This window comes from Panthera leo, chromosome E3 (genome assembly GCF_018350215.1).
Source record: "Panthera leo isolate Ple1 chromosome E3, P.leo_Ple1_pat1.1, whole genome shotgun sequence".
Taxonomy (NCBI): Eukaryota; Metazoa; Chordata; class Mammalia; order Carnivora; family Felidae; genus Panthera; species Panthera leo.
This window is the reverse complement of record NC_056694.1, coordinates 23,932,960-23,953,103: the sequence shown is the minus strand read 5'-3', so window position 1 is coordinate 23,953,103 and position 20,144 is coordinate 23,932,960. Positions and strand designations below refer to the sequence as shown.

At 47.1% G+C, this 20,144-nt stretch overlaps 1 protein-coding gene across 9 annotated transcripts in view; it reads left to right on the top strand.

Moving 5' to 3' along the window:
* The window catches only part of VWA3A (von Willebrand factor A domain containing 3A), a 61,321-nt gene that overhangs the window by 9,071 nt on the left and 32,106 nt on the right, over positions 1–20,144 (top strand). For all 9 annotated transcript variants that reach the window (XM_042922583.1, XM_042922582.1, XM_042922581.1 and 6 more), the window contains 9 exons: positions 1,600–1,724; positions 1,820–1,897; positions 4,486–4,540; positions 10,390–10,488; positions 11,902–12,008; positions 15,081–15,206; positions 15,528–15,636; positions 15,870–15,935; positions 19,820–19,945. In XM_042922583.1, the coding sequence (XP_042778517.1) occupies positions 1,600–1,724; positions 1,820–1,897; positions 4,486–4,540; positions 10,390–10,488; positions 11,902–12,008; positions 15,081–15,206; positions 15,528–15,636; positions 15,870–15,935; positions 19,820–19,945 (891 nt within the window). The remainder of the gene's footprint in view (positions 1–1,599; positions 1,725–1,819; positions 1,898–4,485; positions 4,541–10,389; positions 10,489–11,901; positions 12,009–15,080; positions 15,207–15,527; positions 15,637–15,869; positions 15,936–19,819; positions 19,946–20,144) is intronic.

Below are 20,144 nucleotides of genomic sequence, written 5' to 3'. Positions count from 1 at the left end.
ATTTACATCCTAGGTGTATCACACAAACAACAGTGATCGCACTGGAAGCCCGGCCTGAACCAGGCCTTGCACACCTACCCAGCCCCTACTCGTGTCATGTTACACCGACCACAGTGGCCACCTTTCTGCTCTTCAAACACTCTGACTCCTTCCCCGCTCCATGCCTCTGCCCAGCATGTGTGTTCCCTAGCCATGCACAGGGCAGGTTCCTTCTTGACCTCCAGGTGACGGCTCACAGAGGCCTCCTCCGATCCCCACCCCAGCTGAAGTGACCTCCCCATCTCTACCCTACTCACTGTATATCACATTCCCCTGCTCCATTTTCTCACTAGAACTATTCCTTTTTGAAATTATATACATAGATTTCATTTCTTCTCTTCTGTCCCCCTGCCCACTCTAGAATGTAAGCACCAAGAAGGCAAGAACATTTCTGTCTTGTTCACACTGTAGCCCTACCACCACTGACCACGCCTAGTGCATAGAAGGGCTCAGGAACACCCACCGGGAAGAGGAAGAAATGCCAACCTCCAGGAGAGGCTGATCAAGGCCAAATGGGCTCAGAGCCTCCGGTCAGTTTTCTCTACCTTCTGGTTCCTGGAAAGCATCACCAGTGTTGAATGCTTGCCATGAATAACTTCAGTTCCACCACCAAGGCCACCACCCAAATCCTGAGCTTAGGACTATGTAACTATGTCACTAGGTATAAGCAAGGGGTAGAGTCCTTTTCATGGCCAGACTCCTACAATAGTGGGGAAATTCTATATTTAAAACTTACCTGCTGCTCCTGTCTTCTCTGGACTAGACAGGATAAATCCATTCCCTCCCATCAGCCAACAAATGTTTGTTGAGGACCCTTCAGACTGATAGAAGGCAAAATTCATACACCTGGGAAGGTACAGAAAATCCAAATGTAGAAATAAGCAAAGACCACCCATATGAGAACAGAGGCAATTTATTTAGAGCTGCTCTAGCAAGGGAGTCAGCCACCTTCACTTGTGTTTGGCAGAGACTCAAAGGCAGGGAGCTGGAAAGCTTTATGGTGAAAAAGGGGAAAGCTTCACATGCGCCCTGAAGGAAGGTGTTCGCTTAAGGAATCTGGAGGCAGGCATCTCATAGGATTGGTTTTGAGGGCATATTCGGCCTTCTCTGGTGGGTGCTGAGCTGGATGTGAGATAAAAAATAGGAAAGCTGGCAGTCATTGACCAAGTCCTGACCCTTCTGGACCAGTGGCTACAATTGTGGTTTGGCTTCGTGGACTGGTGGCTACAGAGGTCGTGGGTCGGAGTTGTATTGTCATATATGGTCTAGCCACCATCTGTCTGTATATTCAGTCTCTCTTGAGGCAGCATGTGGTGAGTGACCCTTGAATTGTCCCCACATAGTGGGGATGAGGTGACGGATGAGAATGGGGATTCCCAGAGCAACTGGCTTAGGACACAGGCCTCCTCATTCCTCAGTTCCCTCGGCAAGGTGAGTTCTCGAACAGACTGCGTTCAGAGTTGGCAACCCTTGGGCATCCGTGTGGAGGGAACCTAGGGCGTCCTCAGCCTTGCCCTCTCTCTCCCCAGTTTTCTGTTTGACTCTGGCTCTGTCTCACAGAGGCTACAGGGAGACGAGACCCAACCTTCAGCTTGGGAGGACCCGGAAGACTGGCTTTCCACGCACAGTTTACAGTTTGAGAGGCTCACCTTGGCTGACCTGATTAGCCAGGGCACCACAGTACTGTAAGTCTGGCTCCACTCCCTTCACCCCCAAGCCGGTAATGACACACCCCGCCCCCGGGCCGGAGAGACCCCTTCATGAGACTTTGCTTCTTCAGGGAGGAGGGCAGCGATGTCATGAGGAAAGTGCACTTCTCCACCCAGATGATCCACCAATTTGAATCAAAGCTTTCTGGGTAAGTATGTTTTTCAGTATCTTCTCAAAAACCTCAGAGCTCAAGAATTTCCTCATTTCAGCAGCCTGAAAGTAACTTTGCTCAGACAACAATCTCTGGGTTCTTGACCGGGCCTCTCCCACTTCCGGCCCTGATTCCCTCTTTCCTCAAATGAAGAGATTGGACCATACCAATTTTTCTCAGCTTTTTAAAACCCATGAGCCCTTTGGACACATGGATGGTTCAGTTGGTTGGGTGTCCAACTCTTGGTATCAGCACAGGTTATGATCTCACAGTTCATGAAATGGAGCCCCACATCAGGCTCTGTGCTGAGTGTGGAGCTTGCTTGGGATTCTCTCTCCCTCTTCCTGCCCCTCCCCGGCTTACACTCTCTCCCTCAAAATAAATAGATGAAAAAAAAAAGGGGGGGGGGGTGGAAATCAGTGGAAAGAATGGATTATTTAGTAAACTGTTTTGGATAGTCAACTTATCATTTAGAAAAGAAGAAATGAATTGATGCACCAAAATAAGATGGCAAATGAATATAAAAATTAAAATCACTGAAGTCAAAAAAAAAAAAAAAAAGGAAAATATTCAAGTTGACTGTGTGGTCTTAGAAATAGAAGACTTTTCTGTCTATATATGCAAAGTCAGACTCTATTAATAAAAAGACCAGGATTATATTTTAAAGGTATACAATAGCCTTTGTAAAATACACGAGAAAGGGTAATATTCTATATAATGAGGCCTAACTAATCAATATGAAACGAAACACCAAAATTGAAAAATGGACAAAGAAGATGAATAAACAATTCATAGAAGATGGCATACAAAACACTGAAAGTATATACTTTTATTTTTATAATAAAAAAATTTTTTTTTAATGTTTATTTATTTTTGAGAGAGAGAGAGAGCACACAAGTGGGGGAGGGCCAGAGAGAGAGAGGGAGACACAAAATCTGAAGCAGGCTCCAGGCTCCCAGCTGTCAGCGCAGAGCCAGACAAGGGGCTCGAACTCACGAGCTATGAGATCATGACCTGAGCCAAAGTCAGACGCTTAACCGACTGAGCCACTCAGGTGCCCCTAAAAGTATATATATTTTAATGTTCACTCTTTCTAGTAATCAAAGAAATGCAGTATGCATGCTTTTTCTCTCCCTCTCTCAAAATAAATAAATAAACATTTAAAAATAAAATAAAATCCATGGGCCCTTTAGGTGAGTACATAAAACCTTACACCTTCATTTGATATGAAATAGGTAAGAGTGACCACTTTTTCAATGACAGACTGAGTTTATACTTTTGCAAATTGCATGTCAAAACCAGATTTTCATAGTACATGTATACATTCCATCCCTGCTATAGCAATCTATGATCCATGATTACTGTTTGCATAAGGTTTCCTAAAAGGCTATAATAATAATAAATACCCATCATTTATTAACGTGTCAGGAATTCTGCTGAGGGCTACGTGTATTATCTTATTTAAACCTCACAACAACTGGGAATATAGTGTCACTCTCAAGTCAATTATCCAAAATTCAGTTGCTAACTGACCAATTTTCCAGATTTATCAAAATATTTTAACTTTTATAACAATGTATATTGGATATGAAAGTTTAAACAGGTTTTTAAAGAATTCTGCAATATTTTGGCTGATTTTCTTTATGTTTATTTATTTGCGAGAGAGGGAGTATGAGTGGGGGAGGGGTGGAGAGAGGGAGCCAGAGAATCCAAAGCAGGCTCTGAGCATCCACACAGAGCCCAATGCGGGGCCCAAAACACACGAACCATGAGAATCTTGAGATCATGACCTGAGCTGAAGTCGGAGGCTTCACCGACTGAACCACACAGGCACCCCTTGGCTGATTGGTTTTAATTGTGAATCGAGCATGTTAAGGAATGTTCAAGCCTCTTTGGTTAATTCAAATAGATTTTCAGGGAATCAATTGGATTTTCAGCAAGTTGACTTCTGGCAAGTTGACTTGGGTAGAGTCCTGGTATTATCTTCTTGTTGGAGATAATGAAGCTTAGGTTCAGAGAGGTTACCACACCTGTTGAAGGTCACACAGCTAGTAAACGGCAGAGCTGAATCTCAAGGACCAGCCTGTCCCATTATGAAGTTCATGCTCCCAGCTCTATTTGTACCTTAAAACTCTCCCCGCCACCCACTGCCCCATGATTTCACATCAAAGGTCTTGCTTGCCCTTCAGTAGGCTCCCAAATCCCACCTGTTCTCAATGAGGGCAACAGTTACATTCAAGTGATGAGTCCTTAACTGGAGCACCTGTTACATGCTGTCTCCATCCAGCCATTGGAATGGTTTGCAATAAGGCACGTTCAAGAAGTTCCCCCAGCTACCTTTTGGAAACTAAGTCTTTTTCTCTTAATCAGTCCACTGAGAACACGCTGCTGAAATGCCCCCGTTGGGCATTTATGATCCTCTCCAGGTGACTGGGAAGTCCCACCTGAGGAGACACAGATTTGAGAAGAGCAAGCAAGACATTACCCCAAAATCCCATCCACACCTTCTTCCCATGCATGTTAAGTGGCTGTTGCGCACTGATGAAGGTGACCTTGGGTGATGAGTCTTTCTGGTGTTTTGGCAGAGCTATTGAACTCTATCAACAGAGAATCCAGTGGCTCACAGAAAGCAGCAGGAAGGTAAGAGACAAGGATTTCATTCTCCTCCCCCTTTTTCCTAGGTCCGTCTGTATTTGTCACAGTCCTTTCAGCTGCAAATGATAGACCTCCAACTTAAACGGGCTTAAACTAAAAAAAGGAATTTCTCGGCCTACATCAATGAAAAACCCAAACACAGCTGTATCCATGGGCTCAGATGATGTCATCTCTTTGTCACTGAGCTCTGCTTTCCTCTGGGTTTTATTCTTAGGAAGGCTCTCCCCAGCTTGGAAAAGTGGTCACCAGCAGCTCTAGGCTTACATGACACCAGCTGAAGTGACACTCTGCAAGGGTCCTCACCTTCCTTTCCCACTGTGCCCTCCCAAGTCCTGGAATTGACTCTCTTCGGGCCAATTTAGACCATAGCCAGTTTAGATCACCATAGCCAAGGAGTGAGATATACTAACAGGTAGATCTGGAACTAGGGGGTGGGGGACGTGCAGGGAGACTGGGTACATACCCCCAAATCCCATAGACTGAGAAAGGGGGATAGATGGTTGCACGTGGAAACCCAGGGTGCTGTTACCAGAACAGAAAATGGATCCTGGGCAGGTGAAAACAACAGATGTTCCCCTAAGCCATTTAATCTCAGACCCACAGTGAAAGTCATGACTAAGGCTGATCATCTGGACATAACTTCTCTGAGAAGTTTGAATAAATGCTTTCCTCAGATCCAAAGGGTTGAAAAGTGATCCTGGGCAAATTAACCTTTGTTTTGCTTTCTTATTTGTGTCCGCCTATTTTCCTCCAGCTGATACATTACTGGCTCACCATTTGCTTCACCTTAGGTAATCCTCAGTTCTTGCTTTAACCCTGGGACAGGCAGATGCTGAAATTCATGCTCCCTGCTCCCAACCCCCACCCCTACACAAGACCAGTAGGTGACAACATAGTGCTGAGGCTGCCTGTCACAGCTGATTCCCCGGTGTCATCTGTGTCTCGGATCCAGAACCTTCTTCACTCCCTTAGACTGGTCAGTGGATGTACGACTCCAGCTGTGGCATGCCCCCTCTGGTTGCACATGATAACACAGGCAGGAAAAACCCAGAGGGATGAAATCTTCACACACTCCAAAAACATCCGTTCAGGGAATGTTCTGTGTACTTACCCACCTGTATTACACCTGTCCTGGCACTTTTGACAAAGGAGGCAGGGATTGCTGGGCCTTTCTTTGCTCAACCCTTTTCTTTCTTTCTTTATTTTTATGTTTATTCATTAAAAAATTTTTTTTTTTACATTTTATTTTGGAGAGAGCGAACGTAGGGGAGGGGCAGAAAGAGAGGGAGACAGAGGATCTGAAGCGGGCTCTATGTTGACAGCCTGGAGTCAGATGTGGGGCTCGAACTCGCAAACCACGAGATCATGACCTGAGCCAAAGTCGGACACTTAACCAACTGAGCCACCCAGGTGCCCTGTTCATTTTTGAGATAAAAAGAGTGAGCAGGGGAGGGGCAGAGAGAGAGAGAGAGAGAGAGAGAGAGAGAGAGGATCCGAAGTGGCATCTGTGCTGACAGCAGCGAGCATCGGGCTCAAACTCACAAACCGTGAGATCATGACCTGAGCCGAAGTTGGACGCTCAACTGACCAAGCCACCCAGGTGGCCCTGCTTCTGTTGGAGCTACAGAGGAACCATGAAACAAGCCCCAATTGGATCCCAGGGAAGCGATCACCCATAAACCAACTCGTGGGTCCTCTGGGTGCTGAGGCAGCCTGGGGTGCCGGACAGGCCATCACTGGGCCCACTTCCCAACTACTGTCAGCAAGGCCATAGGCAAGTGGCCTCACTCCTCTGGGTGTCTGTTTCCATATTTATGGAGGATATTATGGCTTATAAACTAGTGGCATGCTGGCAAATCTGGCCCACAGCCATGCTTTTCTTGGCCCACACAGTTTAAATATTTCCCGAGTTAGTTGCCAGGATTGAAAATCCTGATGTTTCATGTTTATGTCTGTTTTTTAGCCCTCGCTTGAAAAATGGGAATATCTAGCATCACCAGGCTCCAGTCCCCTCTTATGTACTTTTCCAGTTATTTCTATCGGAAAAACGTCTAGAATTCCAATGGCTAAGTGTAAGAGGATGAATGTTTTCAATAACAAATGCTCTAAGGGCAGTTCCTCAAATTTTAAAAGGAATAAAACTGGCCCTTGATTTGAGCTTCTTTCGGCCCCTGAGGATCGGTAATGTCCTGGGAGGCCTCAGACCTCATTTGGGTCCTGAATTCAGCAAATATTGATTGGAAGACTACTACATATCAGGCACTGGTCCAGGATTAAGGATTAGAAACATGACCAATGTGAAGGTCCCACCTTCGTGGAGATTATAGTCCAGTGCGAGAGGACAATGAATAATTTAGCAAATCATATGCAAGGTCAAGTTAGTGATAGTGCTTAAAGAAAAGCAAGCAGGGTAAGGGAATCGAGAGTAGGATAGAAGGAGGGCTGTTTTTCTTTTAAATGTTTATTTATTTATTTTTTGAGAGGAGGGGAGGAGGAGAGGGACAGAGAGAGGGAGACAGAAAATCCAAAGCAGCCTCCTCCTTGCCAGCATACAGCCTAACACGGGGCTTGAATTCACAAGCTGTGAGATCATGACCTGAGCTGAACTCAGACATTTAACCAACTGAGCAACCCAGGGGCCCCAAAGGGGGACTATTGAAATAGAAGGGTCAAAGAGGAGGCCTTTGAACAGGCAACTGACCTGAAGGAAATAAGGGCATTCCCATGTAGACATCTAGGCAAGAATGTTCCAGGCAGATGAAACAGCAAATGCCCAGGCTCTAAGACAAGAACAAGCTTAGCATGTTCTAGAAGCAGCAAGCAGGTCAGGGCAGCAAGCACAGAGTGAACAACAGGGAGGAGAAGGGGAGGAGAGGAGGCTCAAATCAGGAATGTCCTTGCAGAGTTCAGATTTTATTCTACAGGTGAGGGTTTTAAGCAGGGGAGTGACATGATCTGACTTAAGTTTCAAAAAAGCCATTGTGCCTGCTTCATAAACTGACCATAGAGAACAAAGGTCAGGTCAGAGTGGTGGTGTCTTAGGCTCAAGCGCTCAGGTGGATGGAACGAGAAATGGTTGGACTCAGGGCGTGGCCTGAAGGTAGAGCCGGCAGGGCTGGTGGATCGCATGGGCTTGGGGCCAGCGGGGTGCGTGTCGAAGGCCGTTCACGAGAGGACCAGGTGTGAGGAGGAAAATCAAGAGGTCTTGGTTTTACCACATGGAGTCTGAGAGGCTTGCTGGACACCCAGGCAGAGACGCCAGCAGGCAGTCGGATGCAGAAGTTTGGAACTACAAGAGCTCTGCCTGCAGATGGGCACTGGATTATCATCAGTGTACCAATGGTATTCAAATCCCTGAGACACGGGAGATCACTTAGCGGCTGAGTGCAGAACTGTGGTTCTTACTGGGAGCGGGGGTGATTTTGTCCCTCCACCCTCACCCTAGGGGACATTTGGCGTTGTCTGGAGAAATGTTTCATTGACAAGACTGGGAGGGCAGCTTGCCAGGGAAGCTGCTAAACACCCTACAATGGTCTGGTCAGCTCCCCACAACAGACGACTGTCCAGCTCAAAATGTTAACAGTTCAGGAGGTGCCTCGGTGGCTCATCTGGTTAAGCGTCCAACTCTTGATTTCTGCTCAGGTCATGATCTCACAGTTGGTGGGTTCAAGCCCCACATTGGGCTCTGTGCTGACAGCCCGGGGCCTGCTTGGGATTCTCTGACTCTCTCTCTCTCTCTCTCTCTCTCTCTCTCTCTCTGCCCCTTCCCCCTTGATCTTTGTCTCTCTCTCTTTCAAAATAAATAAATAAACATTTTTTAAAAAAATGTCACTAGTTTGGGGTTTGACAAACCCTGGTGTAGGTAAGGAGGCTAAAGGATGATGGACCCCTAACCCTGTGCTTCTCAAACTTATGGCAGCCAAATCCCTTTTGGTGGTGGTGGGGGCGGGGGTGTGTGGATTTTGTTAAAATGCAGACTCTAATTAGGCAAATCTAGGGTGGGACTTGAGATTTTACATCTAACAAGTTCCCAGGACAGTCCCCTAATTTAGACTTTGGGAGGAGAGGGTGGAGAGTAAGAAGGACTGGCCAGCAAGTGGAAGAAGAAACAGGAAAATGTGATGTCCTGAAAGACAAGTGTATTCATTAAGTGCTTCAACTTGTCATGTTCTTGACACAGCCAAATGGTGTCCTGTGCCCCTCAGAACTGGAGAAAGTTGAGAACTTACATTTGCCCATTGGGTCTGGTAAGAGTGAGCTCACTGATCACCTTGTCATGGGTGGCTTCAGGGGAGTGAGGAGGTGAGAGCCTAAACTGAGGGGGTGGCAGAGAAATGGGGGGTCAGGAAGCAACTCTAAAATAGGAAGCAGAGAAATGAGGTGGGGTAGCAGAAGGGAGAGGTGGGGTCCTGGAAGGTTTATTTCCTCTTTCAGATGGGCAACAGGACAGCCTATTTGTGTGGCGATGGAAATGGTGTGGTGATGGAACAGGAAGTCCAGGAGAAGGGATGGTTACGGTAGCAAAGTCCCTATTTGACCAAAGAAGAGCCAGTAATGGAAGCCACAGGGTTGGCCTTGGAGCTTTGGTAGTTGCCATAGATACATTGTAACAGGGGAAAAGCCTAAGTGTGTAGGCAAAGGTGGGCAGGCAGGCAAGGAAAGATTAAAAAATAAAACAGGGGCGCCTGGCTGGCTCAGTCAGTGAAGCATGTGACACTTGATCTCAGGGTCAGGAGTTCAAGCCTCACATTGGGTGTGGAGATTACTTAAAACAATAAATAATATAAAAAATAACTTAAAACACAAACAAAACAAAACTCTGGTTCATTTTTCGTTTCTCAGTGAAATCGGAGGCAAAAATCACTTGCTGAGGGAGTGTAGAAAGGAAATGTTGGGCTGTGAGAGATATAAAACACACCTCTCTGAGAGGAGAAGTTAATCAAGCAGGAAAATTGGGCGTGCAGGAAAGTGAGATTTCAGGCCAAAAGCATCAAATGGAACCCACTGCCCCTAGAGAACTAGCCGTTTTGCATGAATGAAAATCCCGGTTCATGATGCAGCCGTAACAGGATGAAGTCCCGGGCAGAGTCAAACCGCGTTGGCATATAGAATGTGAGAACCGATAGAAACAGAATTAGAAACTCCCAGAAATACCATGGCAGCCGTGAGCTTGACACATCTACCTTTGATTGGTAGAGTGGGTGAAAAATAAATAAGGATCTAGAGAAATGGAACAAAATGGAACAAAATCTGATGGAATTAGATATCCGACTTTGTATCTTACAAAGGATGCTTTCCTCTGGTCTCCAAATTGTCTTTAACGGAAATGTGTTACTTTATAAGAGTGGACGTGAGGGAAAAAACCCTTGTGAAGAGGAGGCTGCCACAAAATAGGAGCAGATACGGGGTGCCTGGGGGGCTTGGCGGTTGAGCAGCCGACTTCAGCTCAGGTCATGATCTCACAGCTCGTGAGTTCGAGCCCCGCATCGGGCTATGTGCTCACAGCTCGAAGCCTGGATCCTGCTTCAGATTCTGTGTCTCCCTCTCTCTCTGCTCCTAACTCACTCACATTCTGTCTCTGTCTGTCTCAAAAGTAAATAAACATTTAAAAAAAAATTTTTTTTTAAAGAAAGAAATAAAAACAGATACTGCCCAGATCTAAAGTCAGGACATCGAGTCTTGCTTTTTCCTCTGTAAAATGGGCCTGCCTTCTGCTGCTTTTTGAGGTCGGGGGGTATGTTCCAATGTCTGCATCATGCAGAGATGCCCGGGAAGAGGCTTCAGAGAAGCACAGAGTTGTGCTGGTTATTTCCACATGCCCTCTTTGGTTTTAGGCATTTGGCCTCATCAAGGGAGCCAGAGTTGGCATCATCGTTGATGTGTCTGCCATTGGCAGTGGCTCTCAAAAAGAGGAGTTCCAAAATGACCTCCTGGTAAGTCTCTCTGGCACAGAGAAGTACCTGGAACCACCCCCATCACCCCCTCCCCTTTGTGAGCTTGCTCCTTGGATTCCCTTATAGCAACTGCAAAGGTTTCTGTGAAACCCAACCACAGGGTCCTTTTCAGTTCTAGTGTGAGTTTCTAATATTCTTACCACAGCAGTCCCTGCTAGCTAGACTTGTCCACAAGAGCCCCCGAGTTCCCCGGAAAGAGGACGGGAAGACTAATCACTTGGACTGACCCCAGCATAGCATAGCCCCTGTCTCCTGGTCTTTTCTGGACCCAAGAGCTATCCCATTTTCTTTGGCATTGTCCATAACAAAGAAGCTAAGAACTCCAGAGTTAGATGACTGGGGCTCAAGTCCCAGCCACATCTGCCACTTGGAGGCTGTGGCCCTGCTACCTAATCTCCCTATGCCTAGGTTACCTCATCAGTAAAATACGATGATAACAGTGGCCACCTGACAGGGTTGCCATGGGATGAAAGGAGTTCACTCAAGTTAAGTGCTCAGTACAAAGTCTGGCATGGAAAATAAAACCTCTGTAGCCTCTGTGAACTAATGTGGAGAGGCTATTTTCTTATGGGAACCCCTAGAATTTTGGAGGCAATAGTCAGTTTGAGGACTCTTAGGGTTCAACATGGACTTGTTGTCCACGCTTGTTCCCCGTTCCTGGTCTCAACGGATGTCAGGAAATAGCGCAGACCCCTTCATGACACGTCCTCGGGGCTGAGTTTCTAAAGATTCCCCAGGCGGGCTGGTCGAATATTAGCCATGGCAGGGGTCATGTTGGTGGCATACAGATGAAACTCTAGCCAGGAAGAAGAGGAGAAGCTATCTTACTGCTGGGGATTCAGCAGCAGCAGCTTGAGAGCGTCAAACAGGCTGGCCTTGTGCCCATCGCATAGCCACCATGTTTTGGCAAGAAACCACTGCCCCCCCCCGCCCCGACCCCTGTCCCCCTCCTCCCTGGGTGCCACAGTTAAGGGTCCAACCATAGCGCATGCTGAGATGGGTAGCTGAGACGCTCACATCCCCTCCCCCCATAGTCCACGACCCAAGTGTGTGGCCACCCTGAGGAGCTGCTCCGGAAGATGACGTCAGTCTGCAGTCACTGGGAGTGAGTCAGGACACAGCCTCCCAGGGTGGTGTGCCAATCTGTAGGCTGAGGCCGGTGCCCTGGCTCCACCACGCACACAGGCTGGGATGGGTCACCAGGGGCACTCATCCCACACTTCCTTGAGACTCAGTGGGCAGGAAGCAAATGTCAGCTTGGGGCCACTAAGCAACCCTGTCTCAGCACGGCTCACACCCCAACTGAGAGGGCCCAGCCCCGGCATGAGGAGTGAAGCCAGGCTCCATGTGGCCCACGGCTCCAGGAGCCAATGATGTCCCTTTGTCTGCCAGAGCCTCATTGATGAGCAGCTGAGCCACAAGGAGAAGCTGTATGTCCTGTCCTTCGGCACCAGCACCAGCGCCCTCTGGCCAGACCCCGTGGAAGTCAGCCCCTCCATGTGAGTATCCACCCGACCTTGGCCAGAATGTTTGCTTCTTCATTTTCCTCTCTATGTGGTAGTGTCTTTCGTGAATGAGCACAGTGCAAACCCAAGACCCCAACAGGTCAGTGAGTACAAAGAGTCAACTCACAGAGCGGAAACGCAGGGACCAGTAACCTTTGGAAAAGTGGCCAGCGTCGTGAGCAATCTACAAAATGAAAAGACAAGACAACCACAAGGTGCCATTTTTCTCTAGCCAACTAGCAAAGATAGTTTTGTTATTTTTAAGATAATACGTGTTCATTTTTAAAAATTCAAACAGCATGGAGGCGCCTGGGTGGCTCAGTCAGTTGAACGTCCATCTTCGGCTCAGGTCATGATTTCAGTTTGTGGGTTCATGCCCCGCTTCGGGCTCTGCACTGACAGCTCAGAGCCTAGAGCCTGCTTCAGGTTTTGCTGTCTCCCTCTCTCTCTGCCCCTCCCCTGCTTGTGCGGTCGCTCTCTCTCCCTCTCTCTCAAAAATAAACATTAAAAAAATTCAAACAGCATGAAGGATAAATAATAGAGTCTCTCTCACCTCCCAGTAACTGTTTCCTCTACCTACTTCCACACATACACGCATCAGTGTGCTTCTTCAAACAGGAGTCCGTTGCACTGTCTTGCACTTTGACTTTGCACTTAATCTTGCATAGCATTCTCTCTCAGTACACACAGATCTACCTTATTATTTTTAACATTATTTATTTAATGTTATTATTTTTTATTTATTTTTGAGAGAGATAATGAGAGTGTGTGAACACGTGCGAGCAGGGAAGGGGCAAAGAGAGAGGAAGAGAGAGAATCCCAAGCAGACTCTGCACTCACAGCGAGGAGCCAGACGTGGGGTTTGATCTCACAGACCACGAGATCATGACCTGAGCTGAAATCAGGAGTCGCACGCTTAACCAACTGAGCCATCCAGGCTCTCCCAACCTTACTCTTTTTTAATGGCTACATTAGTATACCACTGTAAATGTACTATGATTTAACTAGTCCTTTATTTGGAAGCTTCTAGTTTGGGGTTTTGGAGGGGAGCATAGAGGGGGGAAAAGGAAGATGTGTAAGAATTTCTACTTACTTATGCCAGTAAATAAAAATGTCTTTTCCATGAAGAGAAAATCCTTGATCACCTACCACATGTTAGGTGCGATGCTAAGCGCTTAGCATGAGCTATCTTACTTAATACTTAGGGCCAGCACTTGGAATAGGATTCTTATCTCCATTTTGCCAATGAAAAAACTGGGACTCGTGTTAGGGCACGTGCCCAAAGTGGCAGAGCCAGGATTGGCTGCCAAAGCCCAGAGCAGGTGACCTTGACCAGTCCTTCAAGTGTCTTCAGCAGAGAGAGGTCAGAGATACCTATCCCTCACTGAACTCTCGTGAACATGAAATGAGGGCACTCAGTGAATGAGAGTGGTTTTTTTGCTGTGGTTCCCACTCCAGTTAGACCCCACCTATGGGATGTTAGATCTGAAAGTCACCATGAGGTCATAGGCAAGAGCTTCTCAACTGCAGTCATTGCTGGATGACCCTGGTGATTTTTGTCACATCTCTGCCACGTGTACTATTTTAAAACATCAATTCTACATGGATATTGAAGGAAACTATCAGTACCATAATCACGAAGCCCATATCGCTTGCCATAATTAGGATGCAGCCATAACAATAAATACAATGAAAGCAAACAAAACAATGATATTAAATTCTAACTTGAAACCTATCGGCCAGAGAAGGCAGTAGGCCTAGGATTTGCTTTCCCTTTGTTTATTTTTTTTTTTTTAAGTTTACTTATTTATTTTGAGAGAGAGAGAGAAAGAGAGGGAATCCCAAGCAGGCTCCACACTGTCAGTGCTTAACCCGATGCAGGGACTTGAACTCACGAACTGTGAGATCCAAAATCAAGAGTTGGATGCTCAACCGACTGAGCCACCCAGGCGCCTCTTTCCCTTTGTTTAAAAGGGAGACTCAACACTTAGCATAATGAAAGACAGGCTTACTAGCTCTGAGCTGAAGTTTTTTATTTTATTTTTGTTTTTCTTATTTTTCTTTCTTTACTTTTTTGGTCAAAGAGAAATGGAAAGAGCAGAACTCTCTCACTGGTACCATGTGAGGTATTTAATGGAGAAAGCACTGCTTCACATCTTCTTCCCTCTTAGGGCCGGAGTATATCCCAGTCCATGTGAGATGCGGCCACACAGCCACGGTGCCTCCTTTTGGAGTGCTCCTGGGGTCAGGGCATTCACTCTGCACTTGGAGTGGGGTTTGTGTGGCAGGATCGAGAAGGAACTTAGCCCAGACCCCCTGATGGGCAGAGTCGCTTGAACCTCAGGTTCTAGAGTCAGGCCTGGCTTGATATCCCAGTGTTGCCAGTTGCTTACAGTATCACCTTGGGCAAGTCCCAACTGGGTCTTCTCATCTATAAAATTGGAACGAAGGTATCCACCTCAAGAATTATTATTAGTCTGGGCACTTGGAGGCCGCAGTTGGTTAAGCATCTGACTCCTGGTCTCGGCTCAGATCATGATCTCACAGTTCATGAGTTCAAGCCGCACATCAGACTCTGCGCTGATGGTGCAGAGCCCACTTGGGATTCTGTCTCTCTCTCCCCCTCTCTCTGCCCCTCCCCTGCTTGTGTGCTCGCTCTGTCTCTCTCTCTCTCTCTTTCAAAAAATAAATAAATGAATAAATAAATAAATGTTAAAAATTTATTTTTATTTATTTTTAATTTTTTTTGTTTATTTATTTTTGAAAGAGAGAAAGACAGAGCGTTAGCAGGGGAGGGGCAGAGAGAGAAGGAGACATGGAATCTGAAGCAGGCTCCAAGCCCTGAGCTGTCAATACAGAGCCCGACGCGGGGCTTGAACCCACGAGCCGTGAGATCATGACCTGAGCTGAAGTCAGATGCTTAACCGACTGAGCCACCCAGGCACCCCTAAACTTAAAAAATTTAAAAAAAGAAAAGAATTATTGTTAGTCTGAAATGAGTTTGTGTTTGTGCTGAGCCTGGCACCCCGAAAGAGTACTGTGTTTAGGTGTCTGTTGTCTACACAGCCTCCAGGAACTCAAGCTCTGGGTGAAGAAGCTCCAGCCTGATGGGGGCAGCAATCTGCTACAAGCCCTGAGGAAAATCTTCACCCTGAAGGGACTGAATTCTCTGGTGATCATAATGGGCAGCTGGTAGGTCTCCTTTCCTATGTGGGTAACAGACCACATCAAGGGGGCTGGAGAACCAATCCATTGTTAGAGGAAAGACCGTCAAGCATGACTCTTCACACACGCTTGAGAGAAGGATTTCGTTCACAGGCCATCTGTCCACAGGTGTCAGGGCAGGGGGCAGCCAGGGCAGGCCAGACCTGCAGTCCACTCCTCCCCACACGTTCCCCAGGTGAACTGAAACACATGTGGTCAGTTCGATTTGGTAGATGTTCCCGTTTTCTCTGGATGGTCCTCAAAGTGATTTGACCTGGGGAACCCCGTTTTCTTCTGTCTTCTCCCCAGCCCAGATCAGCCTTCTGAAATTCTGTCCAACTACATCCAACAGTCCACTGTGGGACGGGACCTCATCACCCACATCATCACCTACAAATGCAACGATCAGGTGCCCCCTGTAAGTACTGGGATTCTCCAGTGTTTCCCTTGGATTGGCCATAGGGAGCTAGCTGGGCCAGCTCTGGGGGCTCCGTGCATGGACAGGGACCCCCTCCCAAACTACGGACCAGAACACAACTCTCCTTGTACCTAATTCTCCCTTTGGGCAGTTGGGAGGCTCAGTCAAGGAGAAGGCTTGTCAGACTACTGGCGTTGCCCTATGGAGAGCTGACCCTGTCTCCCTCCCTACAGGCTGTCCTAAAGAACCTTGCAGAAGCTCTTGGGGGCTATTACCACTGCTATAGCACAGAGACGGAGGTAAGCCCTTCTGTCAACACGCGGTGTCCCTCTCCTCCCTCCCTGCCTGGCTCCAAGGCTGTTTCTGGGGGATCTGTACTTGCTTCCCTCCCCCACCACCATGCTCAGTATAATCAGGTTAAGATGAATATGTGGGAATAGCAGGGACATCATGAAGTCACAGGAGATCCTTTGCTCAGCAAGCGCGATGAGTTGATTGTGCACCAGTGTGCCTAGAGGCCTTTTAAAGCATTGCCGGTAGAATCCCGAATCTCTATCCAGTCAACAACAATGTGGGCCCTACTCCACCTCTGCTCCCATCAAAGCTGTGAGTCTGAAACAGTTGTCTCAGTTCTTTCTCCAAGTACATCCCTGCTACTGCAGGGTCAACTGTGAGTGAGCCATCAGTTCTGTACCAATCCGTCCGTTGGTGCCACCTGTGTCCACAATGGAGGTAACAATTAGCAAATGTGTATGGAGCCATTTGGCGGATTGAAAATCCAACTGTCTGTTCAGCTAACAGGCTGTGTCTTGCCTGTAACCATGAATAGCCATAAGCAAACGAATATTTGCATCTCACAGTGTTCGAGTGTCGCCATGTCTAGCATTTAACACCAAGGAGCCAGGGTCAGGCAACATTTTCCTTGGGTAACACCCCTTCTGTTTATGTCATTTCTGTCATTTTCCAGACTCTGTTTTTTTGAGGCCATGGACTACAGGGGCTAGGACGGTACAGTAAATGAATGAAACTGGCTGATTTAAGAGATCTTTTATCTTGGGGCGCCTGGCTAGCTCAGTTGGTGGAGCATGTGACTCTTGATCGGAGGGTTGTGAGTTCAAGTCCCATGTTGGGTGTAGAGATTACTTAAAAATAAAATCTTAAAAAAAAAAATAGAGGGGTGCCTGGGTAGCTCAATCGGTTAAGTGTCCAACTCTTGATTTTGACTCAGGTCATGATCTCACAGTTTGTCAGATCGAGCCCTGTGTCAGGCGCTTGCACTCTCTGAACAAACACATAAACAAACAAACTTAAAAATAAATTCCTTTATCTTAAAACCTGTAGCCCTCTTGGCTTCTCTGTTGTTTTTCTGCCCTTGAGAGAGATATGGCTACAACAAATTTCATTGCCTTCTTCTTTTTTTTTTTAAGTTTATTTATTTTTGAGAGAGGGAGACAGAGGGAGAGAGAATCCCAAGCTGGCTCCACGCTGTTAGCACAGAACTCGATGTGGGGCTTGATCTCAGGCACTGTGAGATCATGACCTGAGCTGAAATCAAGAATAGGAGGTTTAACCAACTAAGCCGCTGAGGCACCCCTGTCTTCTTTTAATATGAGCAAAACAAAGGTAGAAGGATAACAAAACCCTACAGCTGACTCCGATGGAGTGTGGGGGGCGGGGAGCAGAGAGTGTGTGGGGCTCGGAGGACTAGGCAGCACATGCCCCGTCTAGAGAGGTGCCTCTGCTCAGCCCCAGCCCGCTGTTGCTCTGGAGGAATGTGACCCCAGTGCCGCCAGGTCTTGGGATTTTTCAAGAGCTGGAAATCGGGATTTGCGTGTATGTGTGACTCCTTTACATTTTTTTAAAACTGGAGGTGAAATTCACATAACATCAAGTGAACCACTTTAAAGTGAACCATTAAGGGTACTTAGGGGGCTCAGTCAGTTGAGTGTCCAACTCTTGATTTTGGCTCAGGTCATGATCTCACAGTTCATGAGTTCGAGCTCCACATCAGGCTCCATGCTGACAGTGCAGAGCTTGCTTGGGATTCTCTCTCCCTGTCTCTCTGCGCTTCTCCTGCTCTCGTTCTCTCTCAAAATAAATAAATAAACTTAAAAAAAAATAAAGTGAACAATTAGTATTTTCACTATGTTGTGCAACCACCAACTTTATCCAGTTCCAAAACATTTTCATCCCCCCCAGAAGAAAATTCTGTACCCATTAAGCAGTTCCTCCCTCTTTCCCCTCCCCCACAGCCCTCTGGAAACTACCAATCTGCTTCCCATCTCTATGGATTCACCTATTCTGGATATTTCAACGTTTTGTTTTTTGTTTTTTTTTTTTTTTTTTTTTTTGGGACAGAGAGAGACAGAGCATGAACGGGGGAGGGGCAGAGAGAGAGGGAGACACAGAATCGGAAACAGGCTCCAGGCTCCGAGCCATCAGCCCAGAGCCTGACGCGGGGCTCGAACTCACGGACCGCGAGATCGTGACCTGGCTGAAGTCGGACGCTTAACCGACTGTGCCACCCAGGCGCCCCTATTCTGGATATTTCATATAAATGGAATCATATACCTTTTGTATTTGTCTTTCAGTTAGCATAATATTTTCTTTTTTTTTTTTATTTTTGAGAGTGAGAAAGAGTGTGAGCGGGGGAGGGGCAGAGAGAGAGGCAGAGAGAGAGGCAGACACAGAATCGGAAGCAGGCTCCAGGTTATGGGCTTTCGCACAAAGCCTGATGCAGGGCTCAAACCCATGAACCATGAGATCATGCCCAGAGCCAAAGTCAGAAGCTTAACCAACTGAGCCACCCAGGCACCCCTGCTTAGTGTAATGCTTTCAGGGTTCATCTATGTTGTAGCTTGTCTCAGAGCTTCATTCTTTTTCGTGGTTGAAGAATATTCCATTTTCTAGATGTACCACCTTTTGTTAATGCATCAGTTGATGGACATGTGGGTTGTCTCCACCCTTGGGCTGTTGTGAACTGCTGTGAACATTGGTGTACAAGTCTCTTGAGTTCCTGTTCTCAATGATTTGGGGTTATAGGCCTACAAGTGGAAATGCTGGGTTATGTGGTATTTCTGTGTCCGATTCTTTGAGGAAGTGCCAAACTGGTTTCCACAGAAGCTGCACCATTTTACATCCCTACCAGCAGTGCACAGGGCTCCAACTCTCCACATCCTCACCAATGCTTGCTCAAGTCCTCTTTAAATTACGTTTATGGCCAACCCAGTGGGTGTAAAGTGTTTCTTCGTATCTTTAAGGTTGGAAAACCCTTCAGTTATTTAAAAATACTTCAGGGGTGCCTGGGTGGCTCAGTTGGTTAAGCTTCCAACTTTGGCTCAGGTCATGATCTCGAGGTATGTGAGTTTGAGCCCTGCATTGGGCTCTGTGCTGCTAGCCTGGAGCCTGCTTCAGAGTCTGTGTCTCCCTCTCTCTGTCCCTCCCCTGCTCACACTCTGTCTCTCTCTCTCTCTCTCTCTCAAAAATAAACATTAAAAAAATTAAAAAAAAATAAAAATGCTGCAGACCAATACCATAGAAATGGAACACAACACATTTGCAGGCTGTATCTAACACATGGACCCTAGTTTATCTTATTTTTTAAAGTTTATATACTTATTTTCAGAGAGAGAGCACACAAGTGGGGAAGGGGCAGAGAGAGAGAGGAAGAGAGAGAGAATCCCAAGCACTGCACTGGTGGTACAGAGCCCATTAGAGGGCTCGAATTCATGAGCCACAAGATTATGACCTAAGCTGAAGTCAGACCCTTAACTGACTGAGCCATCCAGGCACCCCAATGGACCCTACTTTTTTTTTTTTTTTTTTTTTAATTTTTTTTTTAACGTTTATTTATTTTTGAGACAGAGAGAGACACAGCATGAACGGGGGAGGGGCAGAGAGAGAGGGAGACACAGAATCGGAAGCAGGCTCCAGGCTCTGAGCCATCAGCCCAGAGCCCGACGCGGGGCTCGAACTCACGGACTGTGAGATCGTGACCTGAGCTGAAGTCGGACGCTTAACCGACTGAGCCACCCAGGCGCCCCCCCAATGGACCCTACTTGATAACGTCTGGTTTAAACAATCTGACACTTAGCTTTGGGAAATTACATGGCTGCTTGACCTGCCTTGGCCATTGCTAGTAGCCAAATGACCTCTAATAGCTGATTACTCCTGCTACCCCCAGGTCTATACCAGTTGGGACATGGACCAGCTCCTGGCAGAAATCCAGAAGGCCCAGAGCCTCCTGAGCCACATCCAAGCCTTGCGCAACAGGACCCCCTATGAGGAGCTAACGGGCATGATGAAGGAGGTAGGTGCTGTAGGTGAAGATTTTGGAACTGGCCTCACTCCATTCTCCTTTCTCACCCGTCTCCCTGAGGGCATGGCTGCCAAGGCCCCCATGTGCTAAAGAAAAACAAGGCAAAGCCGTGCCCTCTGCTGTACCTGACACCCCTGAGCCGGGTGGGCCTTCCACTGTGCTAGAAGGATCCTGATGGATTTTCTAGCTG